Below are 22,650 nucleotides of genomic sequence, written 5' to 3'. Positions count from 1 at the left end.
CAAAGAAATATGAAAGGGAGATTAGAAAGAGAGACTGCTGAATTACAACTAATGATGAAGCTCAAGACAATGCAAACTCCTGGACTGAACTGAGACCTAGGTTTCTTCTCTGCTGTTGTCATTTGCTGTCTGAAATCACTTCACTCTCCAAAGATATAAGGACAGATATAACTCACATTCTAGCTGTATCTGAAGAAGTGAGCAATCATTCATGAAAGCTCATGCCCTGCCACAAATTTTGTTAGTCCCTTGCTCCCTTCCAGTAATAATGCAGGCTATGCTGTCTGGTAGAAATGGAAAGGGAGATCTCTCCAAGTGCCATGGAACCCCCCCCCCTCTTTCTTTCTTTCTCCCCCTTTCCCTCTCTCTGTCCCTCTCTCTCTCTGAAGAAGTGTGCTTGCACACAAAAACTTATACCTGGAATAAAACATTGTTGGTCTTAAACACAGGACTCTCTCTCTCTCTCTCTCTCTCTGAAGTGCTCTCACTGGCTCTTTCTTTTCCTCCCTGCTTCCCCCTCCCACCTCCCCTCTCTCTTTGAAGAAGTCTGCACACATACAAAAGCTTATACCTGGAATAAAACATTGTTGGTGTTCTTAAAAGAGCCACAGGACTCCCTTTCTCTTTATCTCTGTCTCTGGCCCAATCTGCATCTAGCATTTACCAAACCCGTGCTGGAACAGAAATTGCATGCCACTTTCACTTTGTTGGATTTTTTTGGCAGTGTCCAGACTGCATGCCTCTTGGTTTTATGGAAGCGTCTGCATAGTTTTATGGCCATTTAATGGCCATTCAGGAGTGACTCTGCAGTCAGTACAACATTGGCCCTGGGGTATTTGAATGTGGTTTTGAGCTGCATCTTTTTCTGTTCCATTGTGGGTCTGGTAAAACAGCGGAGCAAATGCTAGATGCAGATTGGGCCTCTCCCTCTCTCTCTCTGGCTCTTGCCCTCCCCCTCCCTTCTCAGAGGTGGAGGGAGGGAGGAGCCCTCAGCCAATTGAGGGAAGGGAGGTTTGGCTTTCTTTCTCTCCTCTGCAAAGCAGGAAATAGGAGACACTGTGCAAAACCAGCTGTGATGAAGGAAACAGGAAGCAGGAACAGGAAGCAGCAGAGAGCCAGTTGCTCAAGGGCTGGATAGAAGCCCTGTAGGGGCCAGATCTGGCCCGCTGGCCATATGTTTGACACCCCTGCTCTAGCATTTGGGCAAAACTCATAAGAGCTTTGCTTTATTGCTAAATTCTCCCCCAACATTGTGCTGACATCACTTGTGGCTATACGGGAGTGACATCAGCGTGTCAGACCATGCATTGGATCCCCCTGAGTTTTCTGCACATTATCTGCCCACCGGCCACCTGAACAGTGGCAGGGAGTGCCCACTGGGGGGGATGAAAACTCTGGTGCAGGGTAACCTCATGCCTAGAAATTTTACAACATTTTTCTTCCCATTCTTCACAAAGGCCCCGTTCACACGAGGCGTTTTGGGCTGGGAGTGGGCCAGATTGGAGACGGAGCAAACGGGCGCGATCCCACACCAACATCTGGCTGGCGTTGTGCTCCTGTCTCCGATCTGGCCCTTCCCCCGATGCGGCGCATCAAAAGTGAACCACCTACCGAGGTGGTTCATCCGGATGACGCGCTGCAAGCCGGGCCGTCGGATCGCCAGCATGTCTTTGCGCCAGTGCATCCCGGCTCCTAGCCGAACTGCGCATGCTCCGACATGCGCAGTTCGGCAGGCTCCCCGTCAGGGCCGCGTTTTCTCCCCGGCGTTTGAATGTGCCGGGGAGAAAAAGCGCAGCGGCCAGGGGATCCGTGGGATCCCGCCGCAGCGTCTCAACTGTGGCGCGGCTTTTAAAAGCCACGCCTTTGGAGGCTTTTCCCCTGCCGTGTGGACGGGGTCAAAGTAAAGCTAAAATTCTCTGGAAGTGCTCTTTAACCGGTGACTTTCCTATAAGAATATTAATAAGCATACTGGGAGAAATGCCTGCCTTGTGTGTGTTGATGAAATTGCATGTTTTAATCCAGGTGCACTGACTCCATTGTTCACTTTTGTATAGGAAAAAATAAACAGAGGTCTCAGCAAGCTGAAAACAGCACATACCAAAATTCTTCAGGCTGCATACACTCTAAGTTAGGGATGGGCACATTCTTCACCCACCCCCAGTCAAGTCCCCCTTCTCTTAATAAATACAGAAAGGCACTATTTATTACTTGGACATCTCCTGAGTTTAGGCTTGCCAGGTCTCCCTAGGCCACTGGTAGGGGATGGGAGGTAGGGTTGACAGATACAGGTTGGGAAACTCCTGGAGATTTGGGGATATTGCCTGGGGAAGACAGGGACTTCAGTGGGAGACAATGCCATAGAGTCCACCCTCCAAAGCATCCATTTTCCCCAGGGGAACTGATCTCTCTAGTCTGGAGATGTGCTGTAATTCCAGGGGATTCTCGAGTCCCACCTGGAGGCTGGTATCCCTAGCTGGGTTGGAAGTTTCTAGGCCACAATGGACTTTAGTGACTGTATTAGATATGAGGAGAGCTCAGTAGGTATGTGATAACAAAATCGGGTTGTGAGGTCTCCTGCCACAGACTATGTCCTTGCCGCTATAATTCCCTTGGACGGTGGGAATTTTTTTTAAAAAGCAATAATTGCATGTGACATGATGTCACTTCTGGGTTTTCCCTGGAAATTATGTCACATTATGCGCAATGATGGTGCCCCTCAAGTCCCCATCTTCCATAGAGTCCACCCTCTGACATTGCTGTATTCTCCAGCTGAACTAATCTCTGCAGTCTGGAGATCAGTTGTAATACTGTGAGAACTCCAGGTCCCACCTGGAGGTTGGCAACCCTTGTGACCCCATCTGCAGTGCCTTCATCTACATCCTAAAGTGGTCCTGTGAATGCAAATGTTTACAGCTTGCCTTAGTTGTATAAACTTGCCCTGAGTTATATTTAGGGTTGCCAAGTCCATCTTCCACCCCCAACGGGGGACTTTGGGGGCGTTCCTGGAGGGGGCGGGGCATCCCCGATGTGATTACGTCATGTTGGGGACATCCGCCGCCCCCCCACCCACCCACCCGTGCCCCGGATCTCCAGAAACGGCAGTTCCCTGCACTTAAAGGAGCCGGCATTTCCCTTTTAAATGCAGGAGCCGATGTTTCCCCTTTAAGAGCAGCCGCGTTTCCCTTTTAAGAGCATGAAGCTGGCATTTCCCTGCAAGCTTGCGGAGATTGAGCTTGGGAGGAAACACAGGTTCCACACACTTAAAGGGAGAGAGATGGGTGGCTGTGGGTGTTGGGGGCGGGGCTTCCCCGCCGCAGCGGGTAGAACCCCCCCAAAAAACGGGGGACCCCTGGCAAACCGGGGGGGTTGGCAACCCTAGTTATATTTAGAGAAATTCAGGCAGCTTGTTTCTCAGTGTGGAGGTTTACTGTAGAAATTTCCTGTAGCAGGGAAGGACTGTTACCTTCTTGCCCTGCTGGTGGTCTTCCTGGAAACATCTGGGTTTACCACTGTGTGGAAACAGGATGCTGGACTAGATGGGCTTTTGTTCTAACCCAGCAGGGTTCTTCTTGCATTCTTAAACTACCTTCTACAACCCAGTAGGTTTCTCGCTTGATGTGGAAGTGTTTGTCAAGGTGCCTGAATAGTTTCCATTCAAAATTCTCCAAAGATAAAACTTAGACTCCTGGCCTCCTAACATGCCATCCCAACTACGGGGCCAGTAGAGTCTTCAACTGTAATCCAAATATGATCCAGCATCATCTTGGATGGAAAGAACCCCCTGCAGGGCAAGAAATCTTTAGCCACAAAATGCCCCAAACTGTCTTTTTCTAAACAAGAGTGACTCCTGTTCTCCATAGCTATGTGCAGTTTCTACACAGTTAGAAGGAAGTGCTCTGAAGTTAAACTGCAGGTCAAATTCCAGCCTCAGGTCATTGCTGCTTTCAAAGACCACTAACAAGCACTTACACTTTGTCAAAGACACCGAGCTGAAATTAGAGCTAAGGTAGACAAGACACTGGAAGATCCATGGATAGTGTTTGTGAAAGGAGAAAGAATGCTGCAAGGTTATCAGAATGTTTTTCTGACTTGGGACCTGCATGGTTTTTCTCATGGCCCCACAGAGTGGCAATTAGCTTTACTGGGCAGACATACTGGCAATCTCTCAGAGCAAGGAGCAGAACCTGACCCAAGGGTGGAGTCCCTGTATCCAGGGGCAGAGATAAGGTATAGAGCCAGCATAAATCTCTTTTCTACCAGGGCACACAACTGTTTCATGTACTAACATGACCAGCCCTGTAGCTAGGGGATTTTTGGGGAGGGGTCCAGGGGGGTCCAGCTAAGCAAATCAAAATTAATTAAATTAGCATTGAATAATTAGTGGGACTCCTTAGAAGCTGGCCTTCCTCTAAAGCAGCCATGCACCCTCACCAGACTCCAGGACAAGTGGGGGGGTTAATGTCCAGCAGCCACGGCTCCCCCCCCCCGTAAGGACATGGGGAAAACACAGCTGGGGGTCATGTCCGTTGCTCACCATCAGGAGTGGTCTGCTTGCCAGGTAGCAATGAGTGGTGGCAGCTTCAGGAGGATCCTCAGCAATGCCCAGGCCTTGGGGGGGGGGGGCAGAGTCATCATCATCGTCATTGTTGTCATCCTCCTCCTCTCTCCCCCTCCAGTCAGGGGGGCAGAGGGATCCCTGAGGGCTGCCTAGACCCACCCCGATCTGCGAAGCCCACCAGGCCAGCGCTCAGCCTGCCTGCCCTCCTCCAGTGTACGGCATCCCTGCTCTTCCAATTGCAAGTTGCAAAGCAGGCAGCAGGCAGCAGCATCCAGGAGGGGGACGGCAGGGGAGGGGGAGAAAGAGATCCAGTGTGGGGAGTGGGAAGAGGCATCTGGGGGCTGACAGCAGGATGCTCTCCCCAGCCCACCTGCCCAGGCTAGCCCGGCAAGACTGCCCACCCACCGCACCATAGAGCAAGCCAGGCACCTCTTGCTGCTGGGGCCGCCGCCGCCACTCCTGCTGTTCTAGGTATTGCTGGCCACAACCACCAGGGCCCAGCTGGGGCTGCCGCCGCCACCACACATCTGAGGCTGGGAATGGAGCGAGGCTGGTGGGGAAGTAGCCAAGGCGCTCAGGGCGCTCAGTTTTCTGGCAGCCAAGTCAGAGGCAGTGAGTTGAGGCACTTTGGGGACAGCCCGGGAGGGAGGGGCCCAGAAAAAATGCTAGGGGGCTGGGCTCTGTGGTCCCCACGTTAGCGATGGGCCTGTACATGACCCATCAAGGAATACATTCAGATGAACATAAAAACATAAGAGAACATAAGAGATGCCAATGTTGGATCAGGCCAAAGGCCCATCCAGTCCAACACTCTGTATCACACAGTGGCCAGAAATACCAGGTGCCATCAGGAGGTCCACCAGTGGGGCCAGGACATTAGAAGCCCTCCCACTGTTGACCCCCCCAAGCACCAAGATGACAGAGCATCACTTTCCCCAGAGTCCCTATCTATACCTTGTGGCTAATAGCCACTGATGGTCTCCCAGAATGTGTTCTAGATGTGTCATGCTCAGTTCTTCAATAATAGTACAACCTATACTGTGTCCTGGTGTAATTATGCCATAAATACACCTGTCCCTGTCCAGCATCAGCCAGCGAGTGTGTAGGACAGGAAACACGTAGTAAAAACTACATGTAGCAAGTTAGCCAAGCGTTTCTATTTTCAGTGATAGCTCTTTGGTCTTTCGAATGCGTAGCTACCTCTTCCAGCATCCTTTTGTTGTTGTACAATTTAAAGAACACCTGAAAGAACAGAAATAATGCTTTTCTGAATCCTGTATATAGGATAATAAAATTCATTCTCAAAGTCTCTTTTTGTCAGGTCCATCTAAAACTACAGAAGATGCCAAGGAACTGACGGAGAAAATCCCTGTTTTAGCAGAAATGAAATATAATATCACCCTAAAAGGTATATTTTCATCACTATCACTTGTCTACAGCTATGGCCTCATGAGGGCTTTTAATTAAACCATGGGGTTTGTTCTGTCCTTTAACTTTTCACCAGCAAGTTTCTAGTTCTCCTGGCCATGGAGGTAAGTGTCAAAACATCTGATTAAAGTCTTCTTCAAACACCACAAAGCCACATTTTAAAATGAGGAGATTTGGGTAACCTTAGGCCATTCAGGGAGCAAGCCTAACCAGGTCTACTCATAAGTAAGTATGTTATTCAATGGGGACTACCCTCAGGTAGTGTCTTTAGCATTCATACCTGGGGATGCCAACCTCCCGGTGGCACCTGGAGAGTTCCTGCTATTACAGTTGATCTCCAGACGACCAAAATTAGTTCCCCTGGGAAAAAGACTGTTTTGGAGGATGGGTTCCATGGTATAGTATCCTGCTGCAGTCCCTTCTCTACCCAAACCCCACCCTCTCCAAGCTCAACCCCCCCCCCCCAAATTTCCAGGTATTTGGCAACCCTAATTCATACCTCAGTTTCTGTCAGAGTCACCTACAGCAATGTGAATGTAAAGAGCCCTCAAGGGTCTCATCCTCACTGGGTTCCATTTACACCCAAGAAAGGCAGTGACCACCCTCGGCAAACTCAGAGGGGGGGTTGGGGGCAGTGTTCCCTCTAAGCTGAGTTAGTGTGCGCTAGCTCACAGTTTTTTAGCCTCCAGCTCACACATTTTTGTCTCTGCTCAGGAAAGATGGCTCCAGAGCAAACTAATTTTATGCAGCAGCCAAACTACCTGCTCACAACTTTAATGCCAGTAGCTCACAAAGTAGAATTTCTGCTCACAGGACTCCACAGCTTAGAGGGAGCGTTGGTTGGGGACTATGCTTACCTTTAAGGCCAAGCTTATTTATTTATTTATTTAGAGTCAAAATCTTCATGTTGAAGTTTGCATTTTTTTTTTTAACATGAGAGGGGTTTTTTGTGTGTGAAGTAGAAATGCAAATTACATGAAAACCAAACTTGGTTTTGCTGCTATTTTCATTCCAGTCTAGGACACAAAGTTACAGCTTACTGTAGCTATAACTTTTTTTTAAAGGCTCCCAGGAGTTGGGCCTCCTCTGTTATCCCCCTTTGTTTCAGATAAGCCCTTTGTTTTCCTCTTCCCGTTTCTGGTTCACCCCATAGGAGTTTCTGTGGAACTAGTTTGTCTTGTTCCTTCCTTCTGCCAAGATGAACACAAAGGCAGTTTCCTTCTCCTTTTGTCCCCTTGAGTACTTGCAGAGGTATTTTCTCAGACAAAAGGAATGAATTAGGGGCAAGCTTGGTGGGTTTAGGAGGCCTCTGTGCATTCCCTGACCTGGATAAGCCAGGCTAGCCTGATCTTGTCAGATCTCAGGAGTTAAGCAGGGTCAGCCCTGATCAGTATTTTGATGGGAGACCACCAAGAATGTCCAAAGTCACTATGCAGCAGCAGGCAATGGCAGACCACCTCTGAATGACTCTTGCCTTGAAAACCCTGCAAGGCTGCTATAAGTTGGCTGACACTTGATGGCAAAAAGTATATTTATTCACATTTCTACCTATTAATATATAAAGTGTGTGTGTGGGGGTAGGTTTTTGTGTTTTGTTTTTTGTCGTGTCCTGGATGGCCCAGTTAAACCTGATCTCATCAGATTTCAGAAGCTGGCCCCACTGGTGAAACTCCTGATGGTACCTGGTATTTTTGGCCAGGTTGGTGTAGTGGTTAAGAGCGTGGACTCTTAATCTGGGAGAACCGGGTTTGATTCCCCACTCCTCCACTTGCACCTGGCTGGATGACCTTGGGCAAGCCGTAGTTCTGATAAGAGCTGTCCTTGAAAAGGAGCAGTTTCTGTCAGAGCTCTCTCAGCCCCACCTACCTCACAGGGTGTCTGTTGTGGGGAGGGGGAGGGAAAGGAGTTTGTAAGCCGCTCTGAGACACCTTTGGGTAGTGAAGGTTGGGGTATAAATCCAATCTCCTCCTTCTCCTCCTCCTTCTTCTTCTCCACTGTGTGACAGAGTGTTGGACTGAATGGGCCATTGGCCTGATCCAACATTGGCTTCTCTTATGTTCTTAGAAGATAAGCGGGGTCAGCCCTGATTGGTACTTGGATGGGAGACCACCAAGGAAGTCCAGGGTTGCTTCCCTGAGCCAGGCAATAGCAAACTACCTCTGAAGGTCTCTTGCCTTGAAAACCCTTTCCACCACGACCAGGGGTATTTTAAAAAGAAATGTAGGCTTGTAGATCAAGGGCAGCTAAACCTGGCCCCTTTCCCCTCCTGATCTCACTCCACTCCATTGCTTTACTAACAGTCAGGCTGGGAGAAAAGTGAGGCCGGTTTCCATGAGAGGGGGGCTCACAGAATGGGGACCTCAGCCATGTGCTCTTCTGCAGTGCGCCAAATGACTGCCCTCTTGGATTGCTTTTGTTCAGGGTCATAGCATTAGGGGAGGAAGGCTAAAGCTCCTTCTGCATGTGTCCGTGATCTGGGGAATCATAATTAGAACAGCCTGTATGGGAAGAAAGAAGAACATGACAGAGTTTGCAGGCTCAGTTTGGGTTCTGCTTGTAGAAATTGACCCCGATAAAAGCAGTGGAGTGCAGCAAAGAATGGCAGAGAAAGAGGCAAGGTTTAGTTTCCCTCACTCATGCAAGGTTCTTGCTCTCATGCAGTAGAGATGGGTGTGCTGGGTGGGGTTGGGTGGCAGAGACTTACCAAAACAATGCTGGGGAGGAGGGAGACTTACCCAGCGGTGTCCTGTGGTGCCACAACATAACTTCTGGCTGTGTAAAACATAGAACTTTGAGGGAACCCTTGGGCGCCCTGCGATGCAGTTACTTCACTTCTGGTTACACAGCCGGAAGTGACATCATGGCATCATGGGATGCTGTTTTTACCCCTCCCCCCATTTTCCCATGCTGTCCTATTGCATGGTGTTGGAGGCCTGAGGCCAAGTGTGGGAGGTCGACTGCCACAGCAGGCAAATTGGCCACCCTAGCTCAAAACAACTTCCATTTATTAACAAGGGGGTACAGGAAAGGGAGCAACTGGTTTCAGAACAAGGAAGCTCGTACCATCTATACTTCTAGCCAACAAACAGAACTAACAAAACAGGGACTCTACCGGATAAGACTAAACAAATTCACATAAATAGCAGAGGTGAAGCAGACCATTGGCAAAAGGAGAAAGGTCAACCCTACCTGTGTTGGATACCTCAGGTATACAGTTTGGATGCTATTGCAAGATGGCAGGCATCGTGGCTAGGGTTGCCAGCCCCCAGGTGGGAGCGAGGGATCCCCCAGTTTTGCAGACTCCTGCTTACCGCTAGCCAACTGTCCAGCAGGGGGAAGCCCTGTCCCCAAGTGCCACAACCTGGCACGACGTCCCCAGTGTAATGATGCCACATGGAAATGATGTCATCACGCTGAAGGCATTGCATGGCAATGTCCTTGGTGTGATGATGCCGCGCTCGGTGACATCACCCCGCCTCCCACTTCTGGAAAGCTCGCTCCCACCCCCCACCAGCAAGAGCGCAGGTCCTGGCAACCCTATTCATGGCCCTTTGCCCCTCTTCACACCATGTAAGAAGCAGCCTCTTCTCCCATTGCAGGCACCCTTCCCAGTACAAATGGCCCCACATGAATGGATACCTGCCAGGTTGGAAACTACCATTGGCCTGGCAACACATGAGAAACTCGCATCAAATTCCAACTTGGCAGGTGCCCCACTTGGAGTGAAAGAGAGGTTCCTGCTTACTCAAAAGGACTTAAGAGTGTTTGTTTTCTTTTTCTGATCAGAATCTTAACCAGTGACACAAAAGAAAACGCGTTCTTAAGCCAGTGACAAAGAAAAGACAAGTGTGCCTATTTCTTATGCTTATTCCTACGCTGCTCTGCAACCATTGTACTGTACAGTATGCAGCTCTAGTGTAGTTGAAGCAAATGACCTCTGTGTTCAAAAGCACATACAGAAGACCTTCCAAAAATAGTAATGGGAAAGTTTCAGGGTTTGTTTGTTTTTTAAGAGGTGAAGATTTCATGGACAGTATTGAAGGCTTTTAATACATGAGCATATCAATCTGCAAAATTATTTCAGTATTTGTTTAAAATGTAGATCCAGCTCCTTTGACGTAAGTTTGACCAAATGATTTAGAGTTTTCTCATGTAACATAATAGTAAATACTTGATTCCATTGGTAGCTGGCGCCTTCCAGAAATGGTAGAGCTACAAGTTCTGCTGAAGCCCCACCCAGCTCTTCGGCCACACCCACTTAAATACATTCTGCATTCTCCAGTCCCAGTCATGCTAGTAGCAGTGCAGTAGTAACTGAATAATTGAAATCCACTTCAGCCTCTTTTACTCAGCCTCAGTTTGATGTAGTGGTTAAGTGCGTGGACTCTAATCTGGGAGAACCCCCCTCCTCCACTCGCAGCTGCTGGATGACCTGGGCAAGCCATAGTTCTGTCAGAGGTGTTCTTGAAAAGAGGAGTTTCTGTCAAAGCTCTCTCAGCCCCACCTACCTCACAAGGTGTCTGTTGTGGGGAGGGGAAGGGAAAGGAGTTTGTAAGCCACTCTGAGACTCCAAGTGAGGGGCGGGGGATAAATCCAATCTCCTCCTCCTTACTTACTTTGTGTTGCCTAACACACAGTGTCATCCTGAGAACACTTTCCTGGCAGTAAGCCCTATTCAATAGATCTCAGTAGACCTGCTCAGGATTGCTCCCAAAAAGAAGTATGAGAGGATGAGCAGGCTCATGCAGTTGGTGGCTGGAGATCTCCTGGGATTATGACTACTATCCAGCCAACAGAGATCAGTTCACCTAGAGAAAATGACCTAGAGAAAATATTTTCCAACCTGGACCTGGCAGTCCTACTGAGACCCTACAGAGCCACCGCCAGCCAAGGTAGATAATACTGACCTTGATAGATCCATGGTCTGACCTCGTATAAGGCAGCTTCAGGTGTGTGCGCACTGTGCTCGATTCACTCTAAATTCATTCCAGCAAAGGAGGGATGGGTTAAAGCCAGCTTCCACATTCAGGTCAGCAGACTATGCACCAATTTGAAAGCAATAGTTGAGAAAAATATTTGGAACTTTTTACAACTTAAAAGTTTTAGTCAACTATGTCTTTCTTTTCCCAACAGAATTTTCTACTGAAGTGAAAAACATCACATTAGGGCAGCCGACTGTCCTTGAACTACTATGCCTCTTGGACATTAACCCTTTGCCGGACAAGGCAACAATTGAGGTCACGTGGAGGATGGGTAATACAACAATCAGAGATGACAATGCCACCAAGGACGAACACCAAAATATTTGGAGCACTCAGTATATGTGAGTGGCTGTTATGATTTGCCTAGCATATTTTAAAGGCTATTTGTCTGAAATATGTAGAGAATGAAGTAGAATACAGGTATGTTCCTCTGAATCACTTTATTTCTTACCTGTTATTTAACCACATCTGTTTATTATTTACATTATTTATGGTCTGCCTTTCTCACTGGGACTCAAGGTAGATTACACAGAGGGAGTCAATCCAGTCAACACAATGGGACATTCCATAAACAGCACAATAGGATTTGAGTTGTAAAACTAACTGGAAATTTAAAAAACAGAACTGAATCAAAGCAAACTGTTGACATGACACATTTAGGCTCCGGTCACACGGGCAGGAAATTGCAGGGGGGAAGCGTGGCTGTTTGCCCCGGGGCAAACTAACGCGCGGTTAAGTGATCAGACCTCCTGTGGAGGTTCTGTGGAGGTACTGTGGAGGTTCCGAGGGTAGGGAGAGGTGCCGATCACAGGACACGCCTGCGCACAATGAAGAAGTGCATGGTGTGGCAAACTGCTTTTCTTTTTTTGTGTACACGACAAATGTGCATGCTCCGTTGGGTGCGTGTGCGCATCCACGGAGACTTGGAGGAAAAAAACCCCTTTTTCGCAAGGGGATATGGGCGGGCGCCGAATGCCACCGGAAACGCGATCAGACTCCCGCCCTTGCCCCGCAGTTTCCGGAAACTAGTACCTCCGAGGTACTAGTTTTTTGCTGCATGTTTTCGGCGGGAAGCCTCGGTTGTGCCACGGAAGCGCTATGCTTCCCAGATGTGCCGGTGAGATCGCGCCCAGAAACTCCGCCTGTCTTCCATCTCTCTTGCGTGGCTAATGTTCCGTGTGACTGCAGCCTTAGTGATGCAAACTCCACAGTAGGATCCTAGTTTCAGTGAGCTATACACATTAGTATAGCCCATAGTCCCTAAAAATTTATCCAAGTAACTTTGTGAATAATTTAGTACAGTGCAACACTATTGCCTATGCAGAAAAGCCCTCTTGAATAATTTGGCTTTGCATAGTTTGCAGAAAGCCAGGAGACAGAGAGCCTTCCTGACCTTCTCAGGCAAGGCCATTTCACAAGGCTTTGGCCACAACAGAGAAGTCACATGTACAGGCAGTTGTTGATTTTGCTCATTTGCAGGTTGGCACCCTTAGAAGGTCCTGTTCAGATGGGCAAAGCTGTCATGGTGGATCATAGAGGGAGAGACAGTCCTGAAGATATGAGAGACCAAGGCTTTGGAGGGCTTTGAATGCAATACTCAGTACCTTAAATTGAGCCAGTACATGGGCAGCCACTGGAGTGACTGCAGAATGGAAATAATATGCATGCTTCATCTAGCTCCTAATAATGTTTCTTGGCCAAATGTTCACTCTACTCAAAAAGTGAGATCCAGCCCATTTGAAATGAATTGAAATAAAGATGGAAAAGAAGAAATGTAGGACTACTGTCCAAATCGGCATCACCGTGTCTCCACCCTTGCTCATATCCAGTAACAAGTACTCCATATCATGATCAGGGATGCCAGATGTGGGTGAGGAAACACCTGGAGATTTTGAGGGTGGAGCCTCGAGAGGATGAGATTTGGGGAGGATTGTACCCTTAGCAGGGTACAATACCATACTGTCCACCCTCCAAAGGAGCCATTATCTCCAGGGAAACTGATCTTGGTCATCTGGAAATCCACTGTAATAGCGAGAGATCTCCAGGCAACACGTAGAAGTTGGCAACCCTAGTCATGACAGCCTGCTTTTCTTTGCCAAATGAGGAAACTCACTGTTATGACATCCCTGAGGGGTGGTTTCCAAAGGCCTGTGTGATGGTCATCCACTTCCCTCCCTCAGGGGCATGATTTTCCCTCCATTTTTCTTTCCCTTTACTGACTGAGCCACCCAAGTAATGTGTTTTCTTCTTTGCTGAAGAACTCTGGCTGTCCCACCCTGTCACATTACTGGCTGTCCCACTCTGTCACAATATTTTGGCTGTTGGCTCAGCCCAGGAAATTGAGGGAAGAATTGGGAGCCCGCTTTAACTTCAGCAACTTAAATGGCACTCAAGCAATGCTCTCTCTAAGGTGAGGAGTCTTCTGAGCAAAACGTCTACTTTGTGAGCTGCTGGCATCAAAGTTGAGCGAGCGATTTGGCTACTGCATAAATTACTTTGCTCTGGAGCCATCCTTCCTGAGCTAAGACAAAAATGTGTGAGCCAGAGGCTAAAAAACTGTGAGCTAGCTCACACTAACTCAGCTTAGAGGGAACATTGCACTCAAGGCATTTTGAAATTCAAAAATAACAACATACTTTATTTACCATAGAGGGGAAAGGTTAGGTGAAATTAGGGGTAAAATTTCTGAGGTAACTCAAATAAATAACTCTGAGGTAAAACAGTATATGCTCAGACTTCATATGCTTTTCAGGCTGTAGAGAGTTTCATAAGCTTTTCCTAGTGACTTAGGAACTTCAGGGTGGAATGCTTTTGCTCCACTGTTTCCCAAACATTCCAGTACACTTCTTTGAGTATTTACTTACTCTTTTGGTTTCCAGAATGCTGGTAGACTCTATCCTGTACCCAAACCCCTTCTCTTGAAACACCAGTACTAGTCTTGAGATTTATCTGACTCTTTAAGATTTTACAAGGCAGTTTCTAACTACACTAGTTCAGGGATATCTCCACTCTTCAGAGCGATCTTCTTGTTCCAATTGAGTAGGGAAAATTTTCTCTCTCTAAAAAATCTATCCCTTTTCCTGGGCTGAATGGGAGTCTAACTACCCACTTGTCCTTGCCAACTTTCCCCCAACTGCGTTAAACTCCTCTCAGTCAGTGCTGAATTCAGAATGCTCAGTACTAGACTCAACTCAGTCAGTGCTAGTCTCGGCCTGTTTTCTATTCAGCATCGAGTTCAGAAGTATTTCTCTGCGTGCTCTGACCTGGATAGCCCAGGCAAGCCCAGTCTCGTCAGATCTTGGAAGCTAAATAGGACTGACCCTGCCAAGTACTTGGAAGGGTGACCTCCAAGGAATACCAGGGCCGGAGTGCAGAGGCGGGTTATCAAGCCACCTCTCTGAAATGTCCAAGCACGACTAGGGGTCACCAGAAGCCACCATGACTTCCGGGCTCACAAGCACACACACATGCTCATGTGCATGTACACACACACACACACACACACACAACTCACAAAAATAGTAAAAAAAGAAGTCTTTCTCTGCTCAACTGATGCTAACCAATCAGATCTCTTGGAGCAGCCTGTCACTCAAGGCTTTCTGTCTCTGTGGAGAATTAATCCTTCACAGTTCTTTACCTGTTTGTTACTCCATCACAACCAACCACACCATTGGGTAGGTTTGCCAACCTCCAAGTGAGGCCTGGAGATGTCCTGGAATTACTACTGATCTCCAGACCCAGAGCAGTTCCTCAGGAGCAAAAGGCTGCTTCGGAGGGTGAACTCTATGTCATTATACCCTGCTGAGCTCCCTCCCTCTCCAAACCTGCTTTCCACAGACTCCACCTTTAAAATCTCCAAGAATTTACTGACCCAGAATTGGCAAGCCTATCATCAGGCCACCTTCCAGTGTTGGCCACAGACATCCCCTACTGGCCTTGGCAGTATGAGTGGAGGAGGGTCCTGCCACTTTGTTCCTCTTTGTCTTGTGAACTCCCTTTCTCACAGCATGTGGAGGGGAGTCAGGTGCCCTCCCCCACCTGCCACCTCCCAGCTGCTTGTAAAGGTGACTTAACTAACTGTGCGTGCCCTCTGGCATCCCTGTCCTGTAATGGGAATTCTGCCTCCCACCGGAGGCAAAGAGTTGGCCAGGACTCACCCAAAGCCAGTGCCCATCTTCCTCCAAGCTTTCTCTTTTCTTTTCTTTTTGAGCAACCACTGATCAGGTCTTGTGGCAACTGCTGGGAAGGGCCATGGCTCAGTGATAGAGCCTCTATTTGGTATGCAGAAGGTCCAAGGTTCAATCCTTGGCATCTCCAGTTGAAAAAGCTGGGTAGGAAGAGATGTGAAAGGCTTCCATCTGAGACCCTGGAGAGCATTTAGATTTTTAGGTTTTTGTAGTTCAAGCCTGCCTATTATATTTCTACCTTTACCAGTTATAGTGGTATAATTTATTATTCTTTTCAGGGCAGAGATCAAAAACAGAACCCAACTGGGGAATTATGCATGTATCTTCAAAACTAAGGAAAAAGCTGAAGGCATATTTGATGTCCAAGGTAAGATCCCGCAATGTTGCTTCCTTTATGCTATTATTTATTCACATTAACCTCATATGATCAGATTTTGTACTGGACTAGTAATACCAGTGGGCATTTACTCTTTTTCTGGAGAGAAAATAGATAGAATCTAGAGACCGAATTTGGAAAATAAAATAAGGCAGAGCACTTCTGCTAAGCAAGAATCCATTGAAAGGATAAATAAAAAGAATTAAGTTCTGATCCACAATCCAGTTGCACCATGGTTTGTGACACTTTACTGGTGTAGAACTAGGGATGTCCCACTGAAATGAAGAAGTTTGCTTTGAATTTTCCACTGTGAATGTAATGGGAAATATTTTACCTAATTGTAACTTATTGTAAAAGATTTTAGGGTTTAAATGCTCTCACACCCGCATCACGTTATACGATGGTGCCCCATTATGTTACTTTCTGTTCTTTGTGCTTTTCTCTTATAGCCAAAGTAGAAACCATGTATCTGTTCTCCTCTACCTCTATATCGGGGTACCTCCATGTAGATATCCCTACAGGAAGTGAAATGAGAAGTCTAATACATTCTGATACAGAAACTTGGGGGTTCTCTGGGGGTGATTATTATGGCACAGCACAGCTGCTATTAACTAAACCCAGTTTAACTCGAGTTACACATCTGGCATCTTCATTTCAGGGATAAGGGGTACATACAGGCAATAGGTGAAACTACAGATATGGAAAACACTTATAGAATATGTAAGAAAACTGAAATGGCCCTATTACAATTAAGTCTTTGCAGTGCAGCAGATACTTATTTCAATTTGCTTCTTACACTTCTAGCAAGAACTTCAGGGTGGCAGACACAGGAGTTTTTTCCTATTGCCTTCCCAATGATCTTGTAAGGAAGATTAGGCTGAGCAATATTGACTTTTGGCAAGGTCACCCGGCTGTACTTCATGGCTCAGTGGACTGAGCTCAAGGACAAAACTCTATTTCTTGAGATCACTGGTTGCTGTTAGGCCCAGACATAAAATTGATTCCATTAGAGATGTACAAATCTTGCTTACTGGAAAGTGCTTGATGCCGTGAACTGGCAAGGTAAATGTGTAGCTATGTCATTAGGAGGCTACAGCTCATTAGTGAGATATTGTTCCCGTTCCTAATGAAAATAATATGAAGATATACTCTAGCAGGGTCCAGGAGCCAGAGTGATCCAGACTAACAGAAGGTCCAAAAACATGCATCCCAGTCAGAGCAAAACTGAATGCAAGAATAAGACCCATTTCTCATAAAGATGTGTGCTGTAACAGAATGCAGGACTCTTTTCTCCCCCTCATTTTTAAGAAATGACTTTGCCTTTTTAAATTTTATAGCAATTCTTCGAGATTTGTTCTAATTTTCTGACTTTATGTTTTGTTTTGTTTCTGCTCACTCCTGCCAATCGGCACAGGATTGGCAACAGTTTTTACTGCTGCTCTCCCTTTCTACCGAAATGGGATAGTATAAAGGTACCCTGATGAAAGAAGATATTTGACTGAAGATGCAAGTTGCTTAATTATTAAAATGTGACTAACTATAGAACAGTGATGCACCTTGACGAATGCCACTCATATATTAATGATGCGTTACCTTAGATGTGCAGTCACAGTCATAGAGTTGCACAAGTATCTTTGGGAAAGCCTGTGCTTGAGCTGTAAATGTCTTCACTTTCCTCAGGAGGAGTTTAGTTACACAGATGTTTGTGGAATGCAAAAACCCTAATAGACTTTCTGAAAAGCGAAAGGGAAGGGAAGGTAGAACATCTGTCCTGACTTCAATCCCTGGCATCTTCAGTTAAAAAGGATCAGGTAGTAAGTGAAGGGAAAGACCTTGACCTGAGACTCTTGAGAGCTGCTGCCAGTCAGAGTAGACAATATTGGCCTTGATACACCAAGGGTCTGACTCAGTAGGAAGCAGCTTTGTGTGTTCATGTGATTAGCATTTCATAGTTACACAACAGATTAAAAAACAGATTTAACCTGTGACAAAATTGCAGCTAATCATGGGGTCACGCTGTCCATTCATTGGATTAACACATGCGTTCAGACATTTTACTAAGTCTGATGACACTTTACTACTAAGAGAATTTCTGAAACCTAGATTACTCATCCTTCATTTGCTGAAACACCCTCCCCTCCCCAGATGAAACCGTCTCTATGGCTTTTCCCAGTTCTGTCCACTTATGTAAGCCAGTCTGAACATGTTGAGTGTAATAGCAAATGCATAAAGAAGATATCAGTTATATGAAAATATATCCACACCATCCACTGTCAGTATGTTAGTATTTTTTTCTCCATTACGTTATTTCATTTATGATTATCTAAATGGCCATGGAAATAAGCGGATAGACCTGGCAGAGCTGGTGGCCTCCTATCCAGGAAGCTTAAGGATCTTTGTTTTAGCAGTGGACCTTTATCAACATGGGCACCCATCATTTCCTGATGCCACCTGATCTGCCACTCTCTTACGTTTGCCAACTCCAGGGAATTCCCTGGAAATTTCAAGGTGGAACCTGGGGAGGGAAGAGACTTCAGCATAGTATAAGGCCAGCATCCACCTTCCAAAACAGGCATTTTCTCCAGTGGAACTGATCTCTGTACTCAAGAGATCATTTGTAATTCTGGGAACTCTCCAGGCTTCACCTGGAAGTTGGCAACCCAGCACTCCCTGCTCTTGCAGAAGCCATCTGTCACCTTCAGCAGCCATCCAAACTGCTTCCCCCTGCTGTCTGACAAAACAGCAAGAGGAGGATTTATGCAGTACAGGGTATGCATGCCCAACATGACATCATGGACAAAAGGAGGGCTTTTCAAGGAGCCCAGTCTAGCTACCATTGCAACACAGTAAAGCTAGACTATAGAGGAAGGACACAATGACAGATAATGAGCTCTAGGGTTGCCAGGTCCCTCCTGGCAACTGGTGGGAGATGGGGGGGGACACCTACTGGGAGTGGGAGGGATGCCCAGCTGTGATTGCAGTGACTTGTCTATGTCACTTCCAGTGTGACCCGGAAGTGATGTTACAATGTAGCAACATTGGGGCGACACTCTGGTAATTGGGCAAAAATCCTATGATAAAATTGGCTTCTACCATAGAGTTTTTGCCCAAATAACAGCATCACCCTGACATTGCTGACATGATGATATCAAGGGCCCTTAAAACATGGACTAGTCCCTGGACTGTTCTAAAATACGGCAAAATGGATAAAATTCCTTTGGGAATGTCATGCTTCTACCATACCCCAACTGCCTAGACTGTTTGTCCACCTCATTTTCTAAGTAGCACAATAGCACATGCTATTTAAGGAGTAAAATTTCATTATAATACAGAACCATAACAAAGATCATGCTCTGCTGAAGAACATTAATCAGACATACACGTGGTGGTACTAATCAGAAACATTTTTACTTCATTATTTGCTGAGTTCTGATCCATCAGTGAGATTCATGCAATATGTTGAACAGTGCTCAACTTCTCACTTTTCCAACATGTAACAGGGCATCCACAAGAATGTCCGATTACATGTAGGCCCAGTTTGTGTGATTCTTCACCCCCTTTTTGGAAAGGCGTAAAATTCTGCAAATCCAAACCACTGCATTATTGGGTGCTCCATGTAAGGGTTAGATGACACTACACAGGGGTCAGGAGAGGTCCATCCTACTTTTCTACCATGTTCTTATTGGAATATATGTACAAAACAATGTACCATTTTATTACAGGATAGTGGCATATTTCCTACCTTAAACTGGAAGATGTTCCTCCAGCTTTAGGCGCCATCCTCCAATTTCAGTGGCAGTAGTTTAAGTGCAGTTAGAAGACAGTTTATTTCCACGTAAATGTAGCTGGATTTGGAAGAAAGCATATTGTGAATCCGCTGCTGCAGGATCATGCCACATGTTGCAATCCCGAAAAAAAATCACCATTACCTAGAACCATCTCCAGAGTTCCATGGGGCCCTTAGACCTATCTCTGGTACCATTTTATACCATGCATATTTCCTATGTATTAGTTTTATGCTAATTTTTCCTTATTTCTGTCACCTTTACAGAATTGGGAATATCATGTCAAACTGTAAATGCAAGAATTGCTTGGATTGTAGAAATTTCTTTTAATATGATGCTAATTTGCTATGTATCAGACTAGCTAGAAATACCTTTAATTTGATAAAGATATAAGAAATCCAATGTCTAGTTATGAGACAGGGTGGAAAGAACAGGCTTGTTAATTATGAGCTTAAAACTAAATAGCTGGATATGTATGATAGAGGCTGTATATACATATTGCAGACCTTTGGATATATCACTTCATAGAGGTTTTCTCTGTTTTATCTTAGTGCCTGAAATAGGAGGAAAATCCAAGAGCTTAATTAGTTATGAAGGTGATTCCGTGGTCATGTCATGTGACAGTGGCAAATACGTTCCCTTGGACTGGGTCTGGTATACAATGAATGGAAGTGAACAGGTAAAAGTTTAGCATCATTGATGATGGGGGAAAACAGTGATCTCTCAAAAGATGCTGCAAACAGTAATGTTCTAGTATGGAGTCAATCAAATCAACTTGTACAAGTTTCGTCTTGCTATATTTTTAGCACGTCTTGCTATTGGCACCATGTTGTTCATACATCAAGACGAGAGAATAAATGTCATCCATGACCATGAGTTATGATCTCATTTTAGACAGGTGCTAAATTTCTAACGGAGCATGAGTTTGTTAAAATCGATTTCACATCATCCCCAATAAAGTTTTAAACTTGTTTTTTTTTCACCTCATCAGGTTTTTATTAATGACACTCTGAGACCAGAAAAATACCAAGTCTCTCCAAAAAATCTCAATATAACAAAACTGAAGGTGCTGGGCCTCACGGAGAATGATGGAGGTTTTTACTGGTGTGAAGCTATATTTTTGCAACTAGGTGAAAGCAGAGGAAAAGCATCCCTTAAAGTTTTGACCTACATGGCACCTCTCAAACCATTCCTTGCAATAGCCGCCGAAGTCATTATTCTAGTAGCTCTTATTTTCATCTATGAAATATACACCAGAAAGAAAGAACCAGTGGCTGGTAAGATATTTTGCACTATGCTTGTTTGGTTTTTAAAACATTCATACTCTGCTCTGGTTAGACCTCACCTAGAGTACTGTGTTCTTGAAGGGCTATCATATAGAGGATGGTACAGGCTGGACAACTGGGCTAAAACAAATAAAATGAATTTCAGTGGGAATAAATGTAAAGTTCTGCATTTAGGTAGGAAAAATCAAATGAATAATTATAGTATGGGGGAGACTTGTCTTGGTAGTAGTATGTGCAAAAAGGATCTAGAGGTCTTAGTAGACCATACATTGAACGTGAGTCAGCAGTGTGATGTGGTAGCTAAAAAGGCAAATGCAATTTTGGGCTGTATTATCAAAAGTATAGTGTCCAGATCACGTGAAGTGATGGTATTGCTTTACTCTGCTCTAGTTAGACCTCACCTACAGTATTGTGTTCAGTTTTGGGCACCACACTTTAAGAAGGATATAGACAAGCTGGAACGTGCCAAGAGGAGGGCAACAAAGATGGTGAGGGGTCTGGAGACCAAGTCCTATGAGGAAAGGTTGAAGGAGCTGGGTATGTTTAGCTTGGAGAGGAGACAACTGAGAGGTGATATGATAACTGTCTTCAAGTACTTGAAGGACTGTCGTATACAGGAAGGTATAGAGTTGTTTTCTGTTGCTTCAGAAGGTCGGACCAGAACCAATGGGTTGGAATTAAATCAGAAGAGTTTTTGGCTAAACATTAGGAAGAACTTCCTGACAAGCGGTTCCTCCATGGAACAGGCTTTCCTCAGGAGGTGGTGGGCTCTCTTTCTTTGGAGGTTTTCAAACAGAGGCTAGATGGCCATCTGACAGCAATGCGGATTCTGTGAACTTAGGTGGATCATGAGAGGGAGGGCAGGAAGATTTGCCTCAGTGCTTAGTTCTTGTGGCCCTTTCTTACACGCCCAGGGAAATGTTGATCGCCACTTTGGGGTCAGAAAGCAATTTTTCTCCCGGCCAGTATGGTTGGAGATCCTGGAGGTTTTTTGTCATTTGTGCATGGAACGGCAGTCACTGTGTGTGTGTGTGGGGGAGGTATTTATGAATTTCCTGCATTGTGCAGGGGGTTGGACTAGATGACCCTGGAGGTCCTTTCCAACTCTATGATTCGATGATTCCATGTTAGGTTCCGGGTTCAGTTCAAGATTCTGCTCCTCAAGCATAAAGCCCTTCGTGACCTAAGGTCTGGCTGTTTGCAGGGCTCCCAGAATGTAACCTTGTGGCAACTACGTTTTGCTCCTTGACCCTTCACGGAGGTTTATCATCACCCTAGGGCTTTTTCAGTAAGAGTCATTGTGGATGGCACAATGTGTCCATTTCCAAAGGCTGTGCAAGGCCAAGGCAGGACTTTCATTGATGTTTGGATCACGTTTGTGAGGAGCAGCATGTAGTTGGCCAGCCAGCTGCTTCTCTCTTTGTTTTTTAACTGTATTTAAATTGTATTTGTTTAATTATATCCTGAAGACCCAAAGCATCTTGGAATACAGGAACATATACAACAGAAACAACAGGAGAAGTGCTGGGGGGAGACTTCTTAGTGAAGAGGAGGGGGTCTCTCTTTCTTCCCCTCTCCCCTCCTCCCTGTGTCACAAGAAGTGATGTCTCCTCCCTTCAGGACAGTCTAGGGTTCATCCTAGAGCATCCCATGACATGGCAACATCGGGGGATGCCACTCCCCTCACCATTTTTCCCCCCAGTGGCCTCTCAAGCAGTGGTGAGGAACCAAGGTCCAGAGTGGAATGTTGCCCACCAATCAGGCAACTTGGTCACGATTAGGATTCATGGTGAATAATTATTCTTTGTCCTTTCAAGCTGTTCCCTTTGTAGACACACAGTACAGACCACTGTGTTGTTCCAATGGGGGGAAAACACAGGAACAGAATATCAGGACGAGCCAAAAGCCACCAAGCAGTGAACTAATTTTCAAGATCTCTCCCTTAGGCTTAGTTTTAAACAAACAGCAGGCAGGGGAAGGAAGGAAGGGGAAGGAAGGAAGGAAGGAAGGAAGGAAGGAAGGAAGGAAGGAAGGAAGGAAGGAAGGAA

At 46.0% G+C, this 22,650-nt stretch overlaps 1 protein-coding gene across 4 annotated transcripts in view; it reads left to right on the top strand.

Annotated features, from left to right (window-relative positions):
* EMB (embigin) overlaps positions 1–22,650 on the top strand; it is a 55,867-nt gene that overhangs the window by 29,657 nt on the left and 3,560 nt on the right. For all 4 annotated transcript variants that reach the window (XM_015424726.1, XM_015424724.1, XM_015424723.1 and 1 more), the window contains 5 exons: positions 5,880–5,966; positions 11,120–11,309; positions 15,434–15,522; positions 19,868–19,995; positions 20,308–20,593. In XM_015424726.1, coding sequence (XP_015280212.1) covers positions 5,880–5,966; positions 11,120–11,309; positions 15,434–15,522; positions 19,868–19,995; positions 20,308–20,593 — 780 coding nt within the window. The remainder of the gene's footprint in view (positions 1–5,879; positions 5,967–11,119; positions 11,310–15,433; positions 15,523–19,867; positions 19,996–20,307; positions 20,594–22,650) is intronic.

This window comes from Gekko japonicus, unplaced genomic scaffold (assembly GCF_001447785.1).
Source record: "Gekko japonicus isolate JY-2015 unplaced genomic scaffold, Gekko_japonicus_V1.1 scaffold749, whole genome shotgun sequence".
In the NCBI taxonomy this organism is placed as follows: domain Eukaryota; kingdom Metazoa; phylum Chordata; class Lepidosauria; order Squamata; family Gekkonidae; genus Gekko; species Gekko japonicus.
Note: the sequence above shows the minus strand (reverse complement) of the source record. Positions and strands in the feature narration are given on the sequence as shown.